The following is an 18,910-nucleotide window of genomic DNA, read 5'->3' as shown; positions in this document are numbered from 1 at the left end:
GTTTTTTTGGCAAAAAATAAAGAACCTCAGGAAATGCTAAAAGACCTTAATAGAAGAAAGCTGTAAAAAAAAAAGTTTAAAGATTAATCTAACTAAAACTATACTGATGATAAATTCAGATCATACTGAATTAAAATTAACAGATAATTGAATTAGATTAGTGGAGGACTATATTTACCTGTGGGATGAAACAAAATGTAGTCATAGAAGCAGCAAAGAAGACTAAGTAAACAAGAAAGAAAGAAAGATTGTAAATTGCTGTCAGAAGAAGCTATTCAGATAGCAGAGGAAAGAAGAAAAATGAAACTTCAGAAAAACTGAGAAAGGGTTAGGCAACTGATTTCCAGAGACAGGCTAGGAAAGATAAAGGAAAAACATCTAAACAAAAGGTGCAAGGAAATTGAAGAAAACAATATTACGGGTAGAACAAGAGATCTGTTTAGAAAAATAAATGATGTTACAGGGAAGTTTATCCCTAGATTAGAACTTGTAAAAAGTAATTCAGGAAAATATCGGATGAAAGAAGAAGCAGTGAAAAAAAAAAGATGAAAAAAGTATGTAGAGGATTTGTACAAAAATACAAGAAAGATAATAATATTGAAGGAGAAAATTTGTTGAGGAACTTATGATAATGAAAAGCAAAGTAATATCAGCAATGGAACAGCTGCCAAAAGGAAAAGCTCCTGGAACTCTTGGATTGTCACTGAGATGAGTTAGTGAATATATTGACTAAAATTTGTCAACAGGTTTGGAAGAAAATATACTGGTCTAGAGATTGGAAAACATCAGTATTGATCCCAATTCCAAAAAAATGAAATCCCAGAGATTGTGAGAATTATATAACCATAATTTCACTTCAAGTAAAGTCCTGCTGAAAGTGATCCAACAAAGGCTGGAGTCATATGTGAATAGAGAAATGCCACAAGAACAGAGGCAGGTTTTAGGAGAAGTAGAGGAACTAAAGACCAAATAGCAAACATGAGATGGATTATGGAAAGAACAAGAGAATTTCAGAAGGAAATATTCATCTGTTTTATTGATTATAAGAAAGCTTTTGATTGTGTGGATCACAACACTGAGGATTGTAATGAGATCAATGGAAATAACTGAGCATCTAATTCTCTTGATAAGAGAGCTGTATGAAAACCAAGAAGCTTCACTAAAAACAGTGTTCTAGTGGAAAAAGGGCTGCAGCAGGGTTATATACTGTTGCCCTATCTTTTAATATTTATAGTGAATATATTATGAGAATGGCTGACTTGATCCAGCTGGAATTAAAATTGGTGACAGAAAAATAATTTGAGATATGCAGATTCAACACCCTCATAGCAAGATCTCTAAGGAAGATCTGGAGCAGTTGATTCTATTAGTTAAGAGGGAAAATAACAAAGCTGGGCTTAATCTAAACATCAGCAAAACAAAAGTGGTAGCTTCTGTCAATTTAAATGAATTTAGAATAGAGAGAGATAAAATAGAAATCATTGAAAGTCATGATTTACTTGTGTCCAGAATCAGAAATGATGGTAAATATGAAGATGAAATTAAAAGGATAGTCATGGGAAAAAAAGCTATGTTAAACCTAATAAAATTTATGAAAGATAGAGGTGTGAGTAAGGCCACAAAAGATAGAATTGTCAAAACAATTTATTTTCAGTAGTGAATTAAAATTGGTGACAGAAAAATAATTTGAGATATGCAGATTCAACACCTTCATAGCAAGATCTCTAAGGAAGATCTGGAGCAGTTGATTCTATTAGTTAAGAGGGAAAATAACAAAGCTGGGCTTAATCTAAACATCAGCAAAACAAAAGTGGTAGCTTCTGGCAATTTAAATGAATTTAGAATAGAGGGAGATAAAATAGAAATCATTGAAAGTCATGATTTACTTGTGTCCGGAATCAGAAATGATGGTAAATATGAAGATGAAATTAAAAGGATAGTCATGGGAAAAAAAAGCTATGTTAAACCTAATAAAATTTATGAAAGATAGAGGTGGGAGTAAGGCCACAAAAGATAGAATTGTCAAAGCAATTTATTTTCACTAGTGATGTATGGATGTGAAAGCTGGATTATTAAGAAGACACAAAGCAAATTGATTCATTTGAATTATTGCTAAACAGAAGTTGATGCACTTTCGACATATTATGTGAACTGATGAATCATTGGAAAAGGCAGTTATGTTGAGGAAGATTGAGAGAATGAAAAGATAACAAAAGAGTTGGCTGGACAACATAAAAGAATTAACCAACTTGAACATACAGTTGCTGAAAGAAAGGACAAGAGGCCGAGTGAGATGAAAAGCCTTGGTTCACAAGATCATGAAGAGTTGAAAACGACTGGATGGCACATAACATTGCATATTTACCTTGGTCAACTGGTTAGTTTTAAGGGAAAACAAATAAAGAAATAAGTAGAAGAATCACATGAGAAAAAAAACATTTTGGTTATATAAATATTACTTTTTAAGAAATTTATGTATATGCTCAAAAAGAAAGCTTAATATTTGCATTATTCCAGTGTTTACCTATTGAAGTGAGACATGGGTGACAATTAGAAAACAGGAAGACAGGTTGTATGTGGCCCAGAGAGCTTTGGAGAGAAGAATGCACCACATAGCAAAAGGATAGATTAAAAAATACTAGAATTAGAGAGATAACTGGAGTAGATGATACTGTGAAGATTTGTAAAGCATTTAAGTAGAGATAGGCTGGCTGCCAAATGAAAAGTGGACAACATTAAGCACTGAGTGCATACCAAGAGAAGAAAAGGTCATCAGCTAACAAGATGTAGGTATGATCTACAAAGATTTGACCTGGGGTAGTGGACATCGACTAAAAAACAGACAGAACTGGATAGTTGAGGAGGCCTGTATCCAGCAGTGGATGGAAAGAGGCTAAAGAAGAATATATATTCATTCATACTTCTAGCATTCATAACATATTCCTGCAACACATTCCATTCACTCACTATTCTCTAGGAAAAAAAAGTTACTTCATATTCCCATCTTCATCAAACCGTTGCTCTCCACAACTTTATTAACTTCCATGTTCTTTCACTCTTATCCTCCAATCTGCTTATAATTCCTTCTGCATTTATCCTTAAAATCTCCTCACTAGTTTAAATGTCTCCAGTATATCACCTATTTTCTACCTGTCTACTTAACCTCTTTAGTTTACAGTTCCTGAACCTCTTCCAATAAATAATATTCCATTCTAATATTGCCTCAGTTACTCATTCTAGACTATCTAGATTTTCCTCATCACAATAAAAATCAGGTGATCAAATTTGCTTACAGTACCATATGGCCTGAACAGTGACTTTGTGCAGCATTATAACAATATCCTTATCCCTCCTAATTTGTATGCTCTTTATCATATCAGCAATGCATTGTATAGTTTGTTTCTTCACCACGCACAATGTATATCCTGTAAACTTCAGACTTCTCTTAATTATTGCTCCCAAATTCCAAATCTGATCCACTTTCTGAAGTGCAGTTCTGCAAATACAGTGGTGGTGGTTTATCCTGTCAGTTGTTTCTAACCCTAGGTGACTTTGTAGGCTTGCCCACAAAGTGTTCTTGGTGAAATTTTTATAGGGTAGTTCACCATTGCTTCCCCCCCCCCCCCATTTTATCTGAGCTTGGGACTGGCATATGACTGGGACGTATTCATGTGTGTTCACAGGGCTGGTTTGCCTGTTCTGGGGAATGAAAAACTAGAGTTTCCAGGTGAAAAAAAAACTCTACCTCTGTATGATACCGGCTAACTCATCTTCCATCGAAAAAGACCAGATAAAGATTCCTCACATCAATGATGGAGATCGAATCCAGGTCTTTCCGACCAAAGAGCTTCGTCTATACTGACTGAGCTATGGAGGCTTAGAAATACAGTACACAGCACTATAACTGGCACTTCCAAGCGCAATACCTTGTACTTTATAACTGCAACCCTATTCATTCATCTAAACCAAAAGTCCAAATTTTGCTGACGGGATGTGACATCAACATATAATTCTCCCCAACTTTGCATTGCCAGTAAACAATTGAAATATCCATTATTAGTCAACATAAAATATCATTAACAAATAAGTCAATGAACCATAAGAACCTTAAGGTGCACTACTGGTTGCATTTTGCCTTTGTTATCTGGGACAGTGCCCCCCCCCCCCCCAATACACAACTTGATATCATTTTAACAGCCAATATCTTAATATTTTATCCATGTCATCAATCTGTTAACAAGTCGCCCAGATTACATCAGACTCAAATGCCTTTGTAAAGTTAAAGTCCAAAAATATACCCAGACATGAGTCTCCCTTATCCAACGTTCACCTTTTGTAGTACATTTTATAATGTAACCTTTATAGCAAAATGCAAATAGACTACAAAAAGCAAGATGTACCTTTTTTTTTTTTTAAACTTATGCTGACTATTATATAGTAAATTGTGTGCATATGAACTGAATCCTGTATTCTATTCCTAACCCTTCTTTTTTTTTATACCTTTGGATGATGCACAGCCATATGAACATACAGGATTCAGTGCAAGATTCTCTACAATACATCATATCCACACAATATTAACCAATTAGTAGAAAAAGCAAATGAATATAATCTTTCTGCATATTTACTGTTCTGAGATTTTGAAAAAGCCGTTGATTCTCTATAGCAAATATCAGACCCCCTGTATATCTACAGGGTGTTCCAAAATTCACGCAAGATTTAAATTTAGCGCCATTTGTGCGGTAAAGTGTTGCCAACGAGAAAAAAAAGACAGCGTGACAGCTGACAGTTCAGGGTTATTAAAAATGGAGCGTTACACGAAAGAACAAAGCATTTTCATTGTTGAGCAATATTTTAAAAATAATGAAGGTTTGGCAGCTACAGTTCGCAATTTTCATACAAAATATGGTCGGAATAGTGATTTAACTTCATCAATGTGAAAAGATTAATTTAAAAATTCAAGGAAACTGGATCAATTAGTGATCTTATACATTCTGGCCATCGTTCAACAGAAAACATCGAAGCAGTTCGTGAGAGTGTTGCTGAGAGTCCAGGAACATCAATTCGGCACCGTGGTCTTGAATTGGGCATTTTGAGAAGCTCTCTACAGTGTATTCTCATGAAAGATTTGCATCTTTATGCTTACAAAGTTCAATTGACTCAAGAACTGAAGCTTGCTGACCACACACAGCGAAGAGAGTTCGTTGAATGGATTATGGAACAACAACAAGTGGATGCTTATTTTTCGAACAAAATCATCTTCAGCGACGAGGCTCATTTTCATCTTGATGGCATCGTCAATCGACAAAATTGTTGCATTTGGAGTTCAGAAAATCCACAAGTGATTGTTGAGAAACAAATGCATCCACAACGTGTCACTGTTTGGTGCAGATTTTGGGCTGGAGGCATCGGTCCATTCTTCTTCGAAAATGCAGCTGGTAAGGCAATAACAGTTAATGGTGCTCGCTATCGCGACATGATAATCCAGTTTTTTGTGCCTAAATTGCAAGATATGGATGTGGACGACATATGGTTTCAACAAGACGGTGCCACATGCCATACAGCCCGAGAAACAATTCAATTACTACATGAGTCATTTCCTGGTAGTGTAATTTCCCGTTTTGGTGATCAGAATTGGCCTCCCAGATCATGTGACCAGACCATTGGACTTTTTTCTTTGGGATTTTTTTTGAAGTCTAAGGTTTATGCCAACAAGCCTACGACCACCCACACCTTGAAGGAGGAAATTGAGTGCTGTATCAATGAAATTCAGCCACATTTATGCAAAACGGTCATGGAAAATTTCGACAAAAGAGTGCGTATGTGCCAGCAAAGCCGTGGAGGCCATTTACCCGATATGCTATTCCATGCATAACCCTATACTATATACTTGATGAATCAATAAGAAATTACAATTTTTAATTAAAAACCTGTTTTCTATCAGAATTACTTCTTGCATGAATTTCGGGACACCCTGTATAATTGCAAACATCTGATCTTGCACAACTTTTGTGTATCAGCACTATTTTGCCTTCTTTACACTCATTAGGGGGGATCCTCCCTATTGCATGATTGGGGATAGTCAACTCTGTTAGGTTTCCTGAAAAGACAAGACGATATATCATCCATTCCTCACAGCTTTATTAACATTTAGCCTACTTAACACATCATATTCTTCCCTATCTCTGTTTGGCTAGCCTCTCTCCTGTTGCATATTTTTCTTTAATTACTCACTTTTTCAGCTTGAATTTTGTACTCTACATGCATCTAATCACTCTCTCTCTCTCTCTCTCTTGACAACTCATTATACTATTATCTCTCTATAGCAACTTCTTTTGTTATACTACCTGCCTAATTTCAGTGTTCATCTATTTCTCTGAAATTCATTTATCCATTTATACTCTAACCAAGTGAAAAATAAACTTTCAAATTCATTTATCCACTTGATTCTTGGTATACAGTTGTACATTCTCACTTTTTTAGCTTGAATTTTTTACATCACTTACATGTACATGCTAGGTAGCCTAACCAACTCCATATTCTATCAGCATTTTTTTACTCCATGCCTCATCAGACCTTAATATTGATGTTAATTAACTGAGGAGCTTCTATAATTGCTTTATACTTCCATATTCACTCACCAAATAGTTAGTGTTGATGGTTCATTTCATTCACTATATTGTAAAAAATCGTGTTGCTTCTATCACATGCTAATTTATCTTCATCATCAATTTCCTGATATGCACCCTCAAGGGATATTCTGGCTGCTATGACAGCACTATATGAATAATTATCAGTAATCTCCTTTCAGCAGCTTTTCTCCAAATTAGTCTATTACTTGTCATTACTCTAATATTGTCTTATCTAACATTTCGAAGACTGATTTGCTAATTTTATCTTTCCCATTATCTTTAAGTGACCAATACCACCCTTAGACCATGCTCACGGTTTCTTGAATGCTAACAATGTAAAGTTCCTTCCTAATATCTTCATTTTTAATATGATTCTGCCATTGATGTCATCTGTTCACTCTCTTAATTTTAATAACTCTCATATCTGTAATCAACATTTCTAACCCAACTCTCACCTCCATAACTTAAAACTGGCTTTAACAGTGCTGTGTATTACTGCTACTTTAAGTGTTTTGGCTAATTTCTCTTTTATTCCATATAAATTTATTCAACTGGCTCCCCACTATACCAGCTTTGCTTATTCTGTTGTCTATTTCCGAATTTAATTTGCCATCTTTTACTAAAAATTGTGCCTCAATAGTTGAAATATTTTCTTGTTCTATTCAGAATGCATCTGAAGTTTTCTAGGTTCCTGCCTATTTTCATAGTTTTATCATCATCAAATTCCTGATATGTACCCTCAATGGCATGTTGCAAGATAATTATGATAGTACTACATGAAAAAGTTACACCATTATTGATTTCCAATCAACAATTTTCCTCCAAATTAATCTGTTATCTGTCACAACTCCAGCTACTTGAATTGTATATTTCTGTTTTAAGGCACTTTTTTACTGTATCAATCCATCATCTTGATTTTCTTCTGGGTCTTTTTCCTGCCAACCTAGCAAAGAACACTTGTTTTGCTAATCTTTCCTCTACCATTCTATTTAAGTGACCATACTCATTTTAAAGTGATAGTGCCATATGTTGACACTAATCTTTTTTAGAACTCTTTCTAACCCAGCTCTCAGATCCATAAGTTAAAATTGCTTTGAATGCTGCCTTCTGTACATCTATATTTTGTGTTTTGACTAATATCTTTCTTACTCCATATTTAATTTGCCATCTTTACTAAGAATTGTTTCTAGATAGTAAAATGTTTTATTTCTGTACTTTCACCATTCAGGATTCAGTTGAGTTTTCAGTGTTTCTACCTATTTTCACTGTTTTTGCCTTTTTATTGCTGATTTTCATATTAAATTAAATCAGTTTAGTCAGGGAATCTTGCAGAATTGTGCTGGGTTTTCTTCAGAAATATAACATTGCCTGCATAAAGTAAGGAGCTAAGATTAACATAATCAATTTTGATATCAGATTTAATACCACTTTCCTTCATAATGTGATCTGTTTAGATAATGAATAACAGTGGAGAAGATAATGTGCACCCTTGTTTCACACCTGATTGAACATCAAATCGTCTTCCTGTACTTCAATTCTAACTGCTGACTTACTGCTTAGCTCAATATAATGTCCCATTTACTCCATATAACTGAAGCATTTTGAAGAGCTTTTCCCTTGTTATATGCCTTTTCCTGATTAACAAAACTAAAATACAAATCCTTGTTATATTCTCAACTGTTTTAACTGTCTTAAAGTGAAAATCTGATCTTGACAATCTCTATTTAGCCTGAATCCAGCATGTTCTTCACCAAACTTCCCTTCCAGAATATTTCTTAGCCCATTACTCAAGTATACTTGCAGGAACACTCAGTAGGAAAATACCGCTGTAATTTTCACATTCATTTTCATTTCCTTCTTTTTAGATGGGCACTATGAGAGCTCTGCTCCAATCATATGGAATTCAACCCTTTGACTAAGCCTTCTGAATATTCAATGCAACCACTGTAAAACTTTTATACCTCCATATTTGATCATTTCTGGTTGCATTTCACCTACTCGAGCTGCGCTTCCACATTTCAGGTTTTTGATGACCTTTTCTACTTTAAGTAGTGATACATATTCCTTATTCTGCGTGTTTATGCACACACACAGAGAGAGCTATTTGCATAAACACTTATCCAGCCAAACATTGCAATGTCCTTAAAATTGCCTGTAAAATAAACAAAACACTACATGTTTCTTCCATCACAACCCTTATATCTGGGGCATGTTTGAAAAGTGCTAAATAAATATTCTCTTCTCATCAGTTTGAAATTGCATGCCAAATTGGCCAATCCTTTGACATGTAGAAATGCCTTGTGCCTACAAACTACCTACTATGAATAAACAGAAAAACTGTTAAGATCTGCCTTGAAAAACATAAATATGTATTGAATAATAAATAACCAGGTCTACTATGAATAAACAGAAGAACTGTTAAGATCTGCCTTGAAAAACATAGTTACGTATTGAATAATAAATAACTAGGCCTACTATGAATAAACAGAAGAACTGTTAAGATCTGCCTTGAAAAACATAAAAATGTATTGAATAATAAATATCTAGGTTTTAACTTGTAGATATTTTTCATTAACACTGGATGTATTTCCCTGACATGTTTCAAGACCTCTCCTATGCCAGCAATCACATACAGAGTTTACACAGCAATGTAGAGCTGTGCATAGCATGCCTGATAATACAGGGATTAAACTATCATTCCAGTCTTTTCAATTTATAGAAATAGCTACTGATGAGAAATGTAGAAATAGCTGCTGATGGGAAATGTTTTTCAGTTTTTTACTTATGTTAAACGAATTCATGAAGATGCTATCATCTATATAGACATTGAAGCATATTGAAGAAATACATGTGTTAATAAAAAATATTTTAAAAAAAACCATCTGAGTTAAAACTTGGTTATTTATTATTCATACAAATCTAATCAAGACACATATGACCACATATTCAACATCCCTTTGCACAGAATTAATGTTTGAAGTTCAAGAGCACTTCATTGCTAATGCTGACTCCAAAATTTATCATACTTATAAACAGCTTCTATGTGATATGAGCTTACAAGTCTCTTCATCTAAGTATATTAACTGGGATAAAGATACCAGATAGGAATTGGTAGTATTGCTCCCTTATGCTCTGTCCTGTCTTTCAGATTATATATTTAGATAAATATATTAGATTATTATACTCATAAGATTAACTCTCATATTATATAGTGATCAGAGTAGAAGAGCAGCCTCTTGCCATGGCAGACTAAAAGATACCACAGGAATGGTTTTTGTTGACTAGCTTTGTGTACTGAATTTACTTGAGAATAGCATTGTAATTTTGTGGGTCTCTGGTTGAGATATTCTTAGTAGATTTTTTTATAGCAGTGTTTCCTATAGTAAAAGTTAAATGTAGTTGTAATGAAAGATTTGTTATGGTAAAATTTGCTGCATCGGTGCTGTGGGACTTTGGCTAGGACTTTTCATAGATTGCTGTGGCGAGGGGTTGATTATATTATTATTATTTATATTTATTTATTTTTTGATAGTCAATTCGCACTCCAATAAAAAAAAATCCCCAGAAAAATCCTGTACACACAATGTTATGCCAAAGGATGTTAAAATAAGCAAACAGTTGTGATACGAGTCAGTCATATTAGATTAAAAGATTTTATCAAACTGTTGGGTAGATGAATTGCATTATCCAGTGTGAGACAACCATCCTCTTTATTAGAGTTTAGTAGTGAAATGTCTGAAGTGGAATTGAAAAAGTTCCATATTTGGCCTCTAGTATTGTGTTACTAGATTAATTAACTCTTAGCTGACTCACAGTATTAATGGAAATGTACTATAGACTTGCAGCCTATTTGGAGATGGATTTCACATAATAATAAAAAGTTTAAAATTGAATTCTGCATTCATAGATAATTACAGTATGTTCAGTTTTTATAATTATAAGATTTTGTATCTTTCTGGAAACAAAGTGCTGGCTTTTTTTATTTATTTATTTATTTTTTTAAAGTTGATTTACCAAATGTATGTATGCATATTAATAATGTATTGTTTAACTAACTGCACATTCAGCATTGTACGTTCACCACATGGAGTTTTAAATTGAATTGAGATTTTAGGATTTCTATGAGTGCTTGAGTATTAGTATATGATCTTTATAGAATTGCGGATTGGTGCTCTCTTCCATAGATTCCACTTGAAGATGGCAGCATGTACTGGTTCATTAATTAAAATTGATTATAGGATTAAATTTGGTTGTAATTGATGTTTATATCCAATTTTAATAAAGTGGGTAAGGTGGGGAGATCTATTTATGTAGTTAAATTATAGAGAACAATTGTGAGTTCAAGAACCAACAGAATCACAAGGAATGCAAATTGGTGCTCTCTTCCATAGATTCCACTTGAAGATGGCAGCATGTACTGGTTCATTAATTAAAACTGATTATAGTAGAAAAAGAAAAATGGATTAAATTTGGTTGTGGTTGGTTGTAATTGATGTTTATATCCAATTTTAATAAAGTGGGTAAGGTGGGGAGATCTATTTATGTAGCTAAATTATAGAGAACAATTGTGAGTTCAAGAACCAACAGAATCACAAGGAATGCAAATTGTGGATAATATAGACCTGCCATGAAATACATGCCAAGGGTTATTAACACATTCGCTGCCATGCTCCTCGGGCATAGTTTGTTACTCCATGCCAAGCACTTTCACTTCAAGGTCAGTACGAGTAATCTTGTAGCCGGCTTATCAGACAGAATTTTGTTTCATATGCCAACTACGAGTAATCTTGTAGCGCATAAATTAAAATAAAAATAAACGATGGGAAACACGTTGTTATTGTCCTGTGTGCCAGGAAAAACCACCATTGTGCATGGAAAATTGTTTTAAAGTGTACCATTCATAATTTGATTTACAAATTACAGGTTAACTCGTGCTTGGCATAGGAGGTCGGTAATCGACATACGAGTATATTGATAGTTGGCTTGTGAGGCTCATATATAATATACTATACTTCTGCTGAAATTATTTTCCTTCTACCAAGCCCCCAGACATGCTCTCTGCTTTACTCACACGCCAAGGGTCCAAATTAAGGTGCTTATACTACGGGCTAACTCGTGCTTGGCATAGGTTGGTAATTGACATATGAGTATATTCGTAGTTGACTTGTGAGGCTCATATACCAACTACAAGTATGCTCGTAGTTAGCAGTGAATGTGTTAAACATTGTTCAACTTTTTTTTTTTTAAACTATAGAAAATAGAAAAGAGTTCACAACACATTTCTGTGGTCCCCTCTGAGTTAGCTGTGGTGAAAGTAAATAATGTTATCATTATTTTATGAAGCTTGGCACTGCATTTTTTGTTTTTTTCCCCACAGTGAAAACCACTGCTTGAACACTAATTGAATACATCGCCACCAGAAGACGATTTAATGTTAGAATTAGATATGTAATATCAGCCAGATTTTTGGCGCATAGGAATGCTGCTTCATTCTGATTCATTATATTTTATTTCCTTATCAATAAATGAACATTGTGAATGCTCCTTAAAACCAACATGGATTTTGCCATTCTATTCCTTAGCAAATATCCTCGTTAGTCTTACCCAGCTTTGGACATGAGTCCTAGAAAAGCATACAGTTTCTGAAGAAATTCATATAGTTTCTTTTGACATGTCTAAGGTATCAGTTGGATCCAGCAGATTCACCTTATATAAGTATAATTTATTAGTAAAACAGTACCTAGATCACTTATCTAGGTACTGTTTTATGGTCTCCCCCTCTTCTTTTTATGAATTCATCACCCATTTCCTCTCTGGCTGTGATATGTCCATCCTCTCATACAACATTTATTTTATGTCCTGGCAGATGGACCTGACCTCTGATCAGATTTCTCTAGCAGTGTCAGGGTGCCTGGGCTGTGTGCTTTTGCCTTCACTCTTCCACCTCTATGTTCATGAACTTCTTTCACTGGTTTCAAATCCAGTTCACAGTTTTGCTGATGACAGACTGTCTCATGCTCAAATGTGATTCGTGTTTCAAGATCTTCCATAACTAATGCCTTAAACACTGATTTCCTTGCCATGCTTCAGTGGATGGGGGGGGGGGGTAATTAGTGAATTTCATTACTATCAAAACACAATCCTGTCTTTATAAGATGAAAGATCTTTACTTTTGATGACATTCCAGTCCTTAGTCAACCTCAATATTCTTTTCTTGTTGACTTGTATATCTAGTCTATCCTGACACACAAGCACATCACATGCAGAGCTTCTCAGCCTCAAAAAACTTGGTTTCACTTTCATTCAGAACACTAATATTCACCTGTACAAATCTTAATTCCAAATCTGCCCAACCTTAGAATAATATTCTCACATTTGGGAGTGATGCACCAAAAATATTCTTCCTAAGAATCCATAATCTGTTTAAAATTGGCTTCTTCTTCAAGTATCATCCCCTAGGAGGAGGTTGGCAACCATGTCATGGAACCTTTTTCTTTCTTTTGCTGCTCTGGAACATTTAGAAGTGGCTAATTCTGCCTAATAGATAACCCTCCCCTCTCTGGTGAACCCTCTCTTGGCTGGAGAGTGGATATGCTAACCACTCTGTCAGGGAGTGAGGAAATACATATCTGCTCTCCACCCAAGAGGCTGCTGGTTCAAATCCCACAGGGCATGGATGTTTGTGATCGTCCTACTAACCAGTTACCATATGTACTGCTATGACCTGTGTCATGGTGCAGTATGACCTTTGATGTCTTTATGCCACAAAAAATAAAAAAATAAAAAATACTCACTCCCAATCATTTGCCCCATACATAACACTGTTGTGGTTGGCTGTTTGGTATAACTGATGCAACCAAAGCTATGAGGTCAGTGCATTATGTATGTAAGTAGTGTGTATTCTTCTGTCCAGTTTACCTGTTTTGTAGGAGAGAAAATCCAAGCTTCCAGGAGGTGAAACCCTACCACCAACTTATAAGACAATCTAACTCACCTTCAGAAGAAAAACCTTACAGATGTTCTTCGCTTTATAGCACTGTTGTGTTGTAGGTTTTGTAACTCTTTTGTGTGGGATAGAAAAACAAGCTTCAACTCTAATAGTCAGATACAGTGGACAATAACAAGCATACAAGAAAGTGAATTAAAAACTAGTCGTTTGCCATAAGTTTATTTCCCTGCTTTGTTTTCTAAAATTATCCACCTTTTTCAATAGAAGAAAATATTATTATTATTATTACTTGGCACCTTCAGGGAGTCCAAAGACTCATCGAGGGAGGGCACCTACTCTACAACTCTCCATCTCCACCACCCACAATCCACAAACTACAATGAACCACAACTACACCAATGCCATATACCACCCACCACTCCCACTAGTATTTTCAGGGATAATCACATATGACTCCTTATATGCAAAAGCTTTCTCTTCATGAGACAGACTGGTAGCATATACTTCACCTTTTATTGTATTACTTTATAAAAAGCTTTTTTTGTTCTAATTATATTCTCACATTGATTTTATAACCACTTCAAATAATTCATGTTCTTTATAGGATCAGTATCGAAATGATTGCAATATTGCTGTCCAGCTCTTACAGTGCAAACCATCAAATTTTGTGGCACATAAATTGAGTTCAGTAAGTATGCTGTACATGTGTGTGTGTGTGGAGATTTTTATTTATTTTTGTTATTGTACCACACTTGCTGAGTCTGTGAACTGGAAGTTTTTAGATACTTCATGTTATGGAATTGCTGTAATTGCTAAGTATAGCATAGTGACTGCATTGAGATTTCTGCTACTAATTTGCATATTATCTACAGTTCTACTGCAGTTAATCAGTAAGTATATCACAAATAACATGAAGTTTATATACATATAAAAAAAGATAAGCAGAAATTTGAAACATTTTTTTGTCTCCGGCTTACCAGCCCAGAACTCGGGGGAGGGGGGGGAAGAATCCTCTTAGTATCTATATATATACAGAGATAAATTTTGTTTCATCAACAAGATGATTAGAGTACAGAAATCTCTGCTACTCTCTATTGCCACTTTGAAGTTCTATAGGTACTAAAGAATAGCATATGCTTGTGTTAAATGGAAAGAAATGAATGTCTGGGGATTGTAATTAAATAATTGTTAAACCAGTAGTTTGCTTGGCCACCCAGTTATCTATAATACACAGAGAAAAGACAAACAGTACACTGAGTAATAAACTGTGTAACAATTAAATTCTTATATTTAAATTTTCATTATTATTACTGTCTTGGTACTTGCAACTAATCTGGCAATCCATTCTACTCATTCTCCACTCAAAAACTCTAGTCTGAAAGGGGAAAGAACCCTCCTAGTATCTATCTATCTATCTATCTATATATATATATATATATATATATATATATATATATATATACATATATACACAGAGATAAATTTTGTTTCATCAACAAGATGATCAGAGTACAGAAATATCTGCTACTCTCTATTGCCACTTTGAGGTTCTATAGGTACTAAAGAATAGCATATGCTTGTGTTAAATGGAAAGAAATGAATGTCTGGGGATTATAATTAAATAATTGTTGAACCAGTAGTTTGCTTGGCCACCCAGTTATCTGTAATACACAGAGAAAAGACAAATAGTACACAGAGTAATAAACTCTGTAATCATATAGTCCTGATTAACAACTTCTAAGGTGACCTTAATTGTTGGACTGACACTAAGATAAGTTTCTCAGATTTGTGATAATTAAAGGCAGACATATTTATTAATGTAGGAAAATGCTATAGAGTTGCAGCAGATATCAAAAAAAAAAAATAATAATAATTAAATTCTTATATTTAAATTTTCATTATTATTACTGTCTTGGTACTTGCAACTAATCTGGCAATCCATTCTACTCATTCTCCACTCAAAAACTCTAGTCTGAACAACCTTACTAACTACACTCATGCACACCTTCCATGGATAATCCCTAGTTTGCTCTCTATTTGTCACACATAAATTTCCTTTCTATCACATCCCCATTTTTTTGTGCCTGTCACCAGCTTGGTCACTCTTCTCTGAATCCTCTTCAGCACCTCCTGATCCCCAAGAAACTCAGATGACCAAATCTGCACACAGTTGTCAAGATGCAGTCAAATCATAGCCTTATAAACAGGCATAATAACATCGCCATCTTTATTCGTTAGTGTGTTTTTCAACATACAAGTCCTTTAAGCTATTTTACCAACTTTTGCAATATGCCCTCTGAACTTCAACTCTGTCCATCTTTATTCCCAGGTCCCTAGCCTCATCAGTTTCCTGCAGTCCAGTATCATCAATGTGATAAACAATATGTAACCTTTTTAATCCAAAGTGCATAACCTTATGTTTTGCAACATTGAATTGACAATCGTTATCCTTCTTCCACAATGTCAGTTTATTTAAATCATCGTGTAGATTAATCACCTTTACCAACTATTGCCCTCCCTAGTTCTGCATTATGAGCAAACAACTGAATACCCCCCCCTTTAAATCTTTTCCTATATAATTGATTATACAAATTTAAAGAGTAGTGGCTTTAGTAGAGCCCTGAAGCACGTCATTAGTCACCCTCATTCTCTTGGAGTCCACTCCATCACATACTACTCTCTGGTGTCTATCAGCCATCCCCCCCCCCCCCAGCCATGCTACCAGCTTCATATCCATTCTCATTGCTCCAAAGTTTTTAATAGTTTTTCATTATTATAAAACTTGAGTAAATTACTAAGGCAGGAGATCTACCTTTTACAAGGTAGGTCTCCTCTTATACAGCTTTTACAAAGCCGTGCTGCCCACCATAGAGAATCGTACCCCTATCCACCTACTGTTGGATTTTACCTTTAACCAAGTTTTCGAATACTTTAAACACCATTCCTGAGTTGCTAATTAGTTTCTAATTTGCTACTTCTGTCTTGAAACTACCAAGCCACCTTAAATGTAACTCTGGTGGAACCTTGCCAGAGCTGAGACTTAGATTGAGCAACTTCATCAGATCCAATGCTAATTCTTTGCACATTCACAGAGTACACAGGCTGAAATGCCATCCAGTTCCACTGCTGTATTCACACTGATATTTTTCAATATGCTGAGTATGTCCTGTTCATCTACCTCAATTTTGATATGAGTTGCTATCACATCAGCAACTAAAAAATTTCTGCCTGGTAAAATTACCAAGGTAAAATTACTTTACCTTTAAAATTACTTTACCTTGGTAAAGTGCCACTTATCAATGCAACTATTTCTTTTGTCTCTGTCACCTTCCTACCATCAACATTGATTAAAGTCATTTCCTCTTATGTGTTATATAATGAAAAAACTCTTTTGCATATACTTTGTCTTACTTAGCTAATATTCTCTCATAATCTGATTCGGCCTTTCTTATCATCATACTAGTCATCCTTCTTGCTTGCACTTTATACTGCTCATGAGTATGCTGATTACCTTTTTTTTTTTGTATTTCTTCTACAATGTTTTCTCTTTTTGCAGCTCTTGCTTTATATCTCTGCTCATCCACATAACTCCCAATTGGTTTATCCTCCTGACTGTGGTTATGCAGTCTGATACTGCTTCTCTTAAACAATTTCTAACCAGTTCCCATGCACTACTGACATTTCTTTCCTTGTAGCTTCTCAAGCCATGGCATTTCTCCAAGATACTTCCTAAGTCAGTCATAATTACCATCTTTATAGTTCAACATAAATCCTTTCTTGAGAGAGAATTCCACATGTTTAGCAACTTCCTAGAACAAGACTGCATGATTACTCTTCCCAACCTCAAGGCAGGATGTCCATCTTGGTTATGGATATATCTTCTGATGCTATTACCAGATCTAGTACTCTCAAACCTGTAGTGCTTTCCATCATGGGCTGTTTTATTTCTTATCAACTGTATAAATTCCACTTCCATCATGCATGCCCCTTTCCTCTCTCCATGTATGTCCCCATAGTCTAAGTCTCCCTATAATAATTGCTTGGCCTGCTCTTATTGTACTAATCTGAAGATGAGTCATCTATATCTTCCTGTGAACCCTCTGGTCTTTTTTATGTGACTGCCTCCCACAAAAGGTTGTAAACCAATAGTACCATGAGAGGTGTAAGGATTTTTTTATATACTTTTATTAATTTTTGTAAGTTTTTTGTACTGTTATTAAAATTCATATTTACTTGGACTGGAAACTCTTCTCTAGAGACAAATATAGAACTTTTCAAACCACTTCAAGCCTCTAATAAGCAGGGAGGTAGTCTCCCACCTAGCGAAGTTCATGTACAACCTAAAGACAATCACAAACAACTATGCCCATGGTGGGATTCGAACTCACAGCCTTTTTGTTGGAGACCAGATATGCTAACCATGGCTGACCAGGCCATCTGTAGTAGCAACTAACCTCTTTAATTTCTAATTTTGATAGTTGTAATTCTTCAGCAATACCCCATCTCCTGTCCTATTCCCTGCAGCTAGATAATTTTCTGTCAACCAGGTCTCATTGATGCCTGTAATGTTTGGTCAAGTCAAGCTGACCAATGCAAAATACTCCTCTCCCTTATTTCTGATACTTCTGGCATTCAGTTGCATGCATTTCAAGATCCCCTTCGATCTACAGTTATTACTCTTGTGTAATGTTATTACCAACCTATTTGAATCTTAAACCTGTGAAATCGCATTCAGCATTGTATAATTACTTCTGGGACAAATACACAGTGGTAGCCAGACACATGCTGGATTAAATCCCTCCCCCTAAAAGCTATAGTTTGCCTACTTTTGCTTTTTCAAACTCACTTAACAACTTTCTCCAAATGTTTAACTCCAAAACCCATTCAAATATAATTAATTTTTTTCCCATTGAATATGATGACCAAGTCAGTGGCATACTCTGCCAGGCCTGAGCTGCTATAGAACAGGTATTGAACTGAACATATTTTTTATGTTCATCCAGGTAAGTGTTGGTAGTTCAAGTCTGGCTGAAGTAAGCATTGCAGAAGCAGTCCCTGCAGGTGATACAATGATGAATAGGCAAGTGGACTTTATGAAAGCAGATAAGGATTAATTTTCAGTAAAGCAAAAGACATTTTGAAAGCTAGATCTTTTAAGAACTTATGCTGCTTTTAAAAGGACAGTGAATATAAAGGCTGGTAACAATTTTTTGCTATTTCTTTTGTGAGTCATGTTTGGGGAGGTGGAGGATTATTGGTTTAAAAAGTGCCACAGATGTGGTTAATTTCATTATTGAATCAGGTATGGGCTGAACTGTATAATTAATTT

General features: G+C 35.0%; 1 protein-coding gene across 3 annotated transcripts in view; it reads left to right on the top strand.

The window, feature by feature from the left end:
* Positions 1–18,910, top strand: part of LOC150102656 (uncharacterized) — a 144,005-nt gene that overhangs the window by 109,850 nt on the left and 15,245 nt on the right. For all 3 annotated transcript variants that reach the window (XM_090398926.1, XM_090398927.1, XM_090398928.1), the window contains one exon: positions 14,186–14,269. In XM_090398926.1, the coding sequence (XP_090255052.1) occupies positions 14,186–14,269 (84 nt within the window). The remainder of the gene's footprint in view (positions 1–14,185; positions 14,270–18,910) is intronic.

The sequence above is a fragment of the Typopeltis vanoorti genome, chromosome 10, assembly GCF_054136105.1.
Source record: "Typopeltis vanoorti isolate ZY-2024b chromosome 10, IOZ_Tvanoo_1.0, whole genome shotgun sequence".
NCBI classification, from domain to species: domain Eukaryota; kingdom Metazoa; phylum Arthropoda; class Arachnida; order Uropygi; family Thelyphonidae; genus Typopeltis; species Typopeltis vanoorti.
The sequence above is the reverse complement of the archived record's forward strand: the minus strand, read 5'-3'. Positions and strand labels throughout refer to the sequence as shown.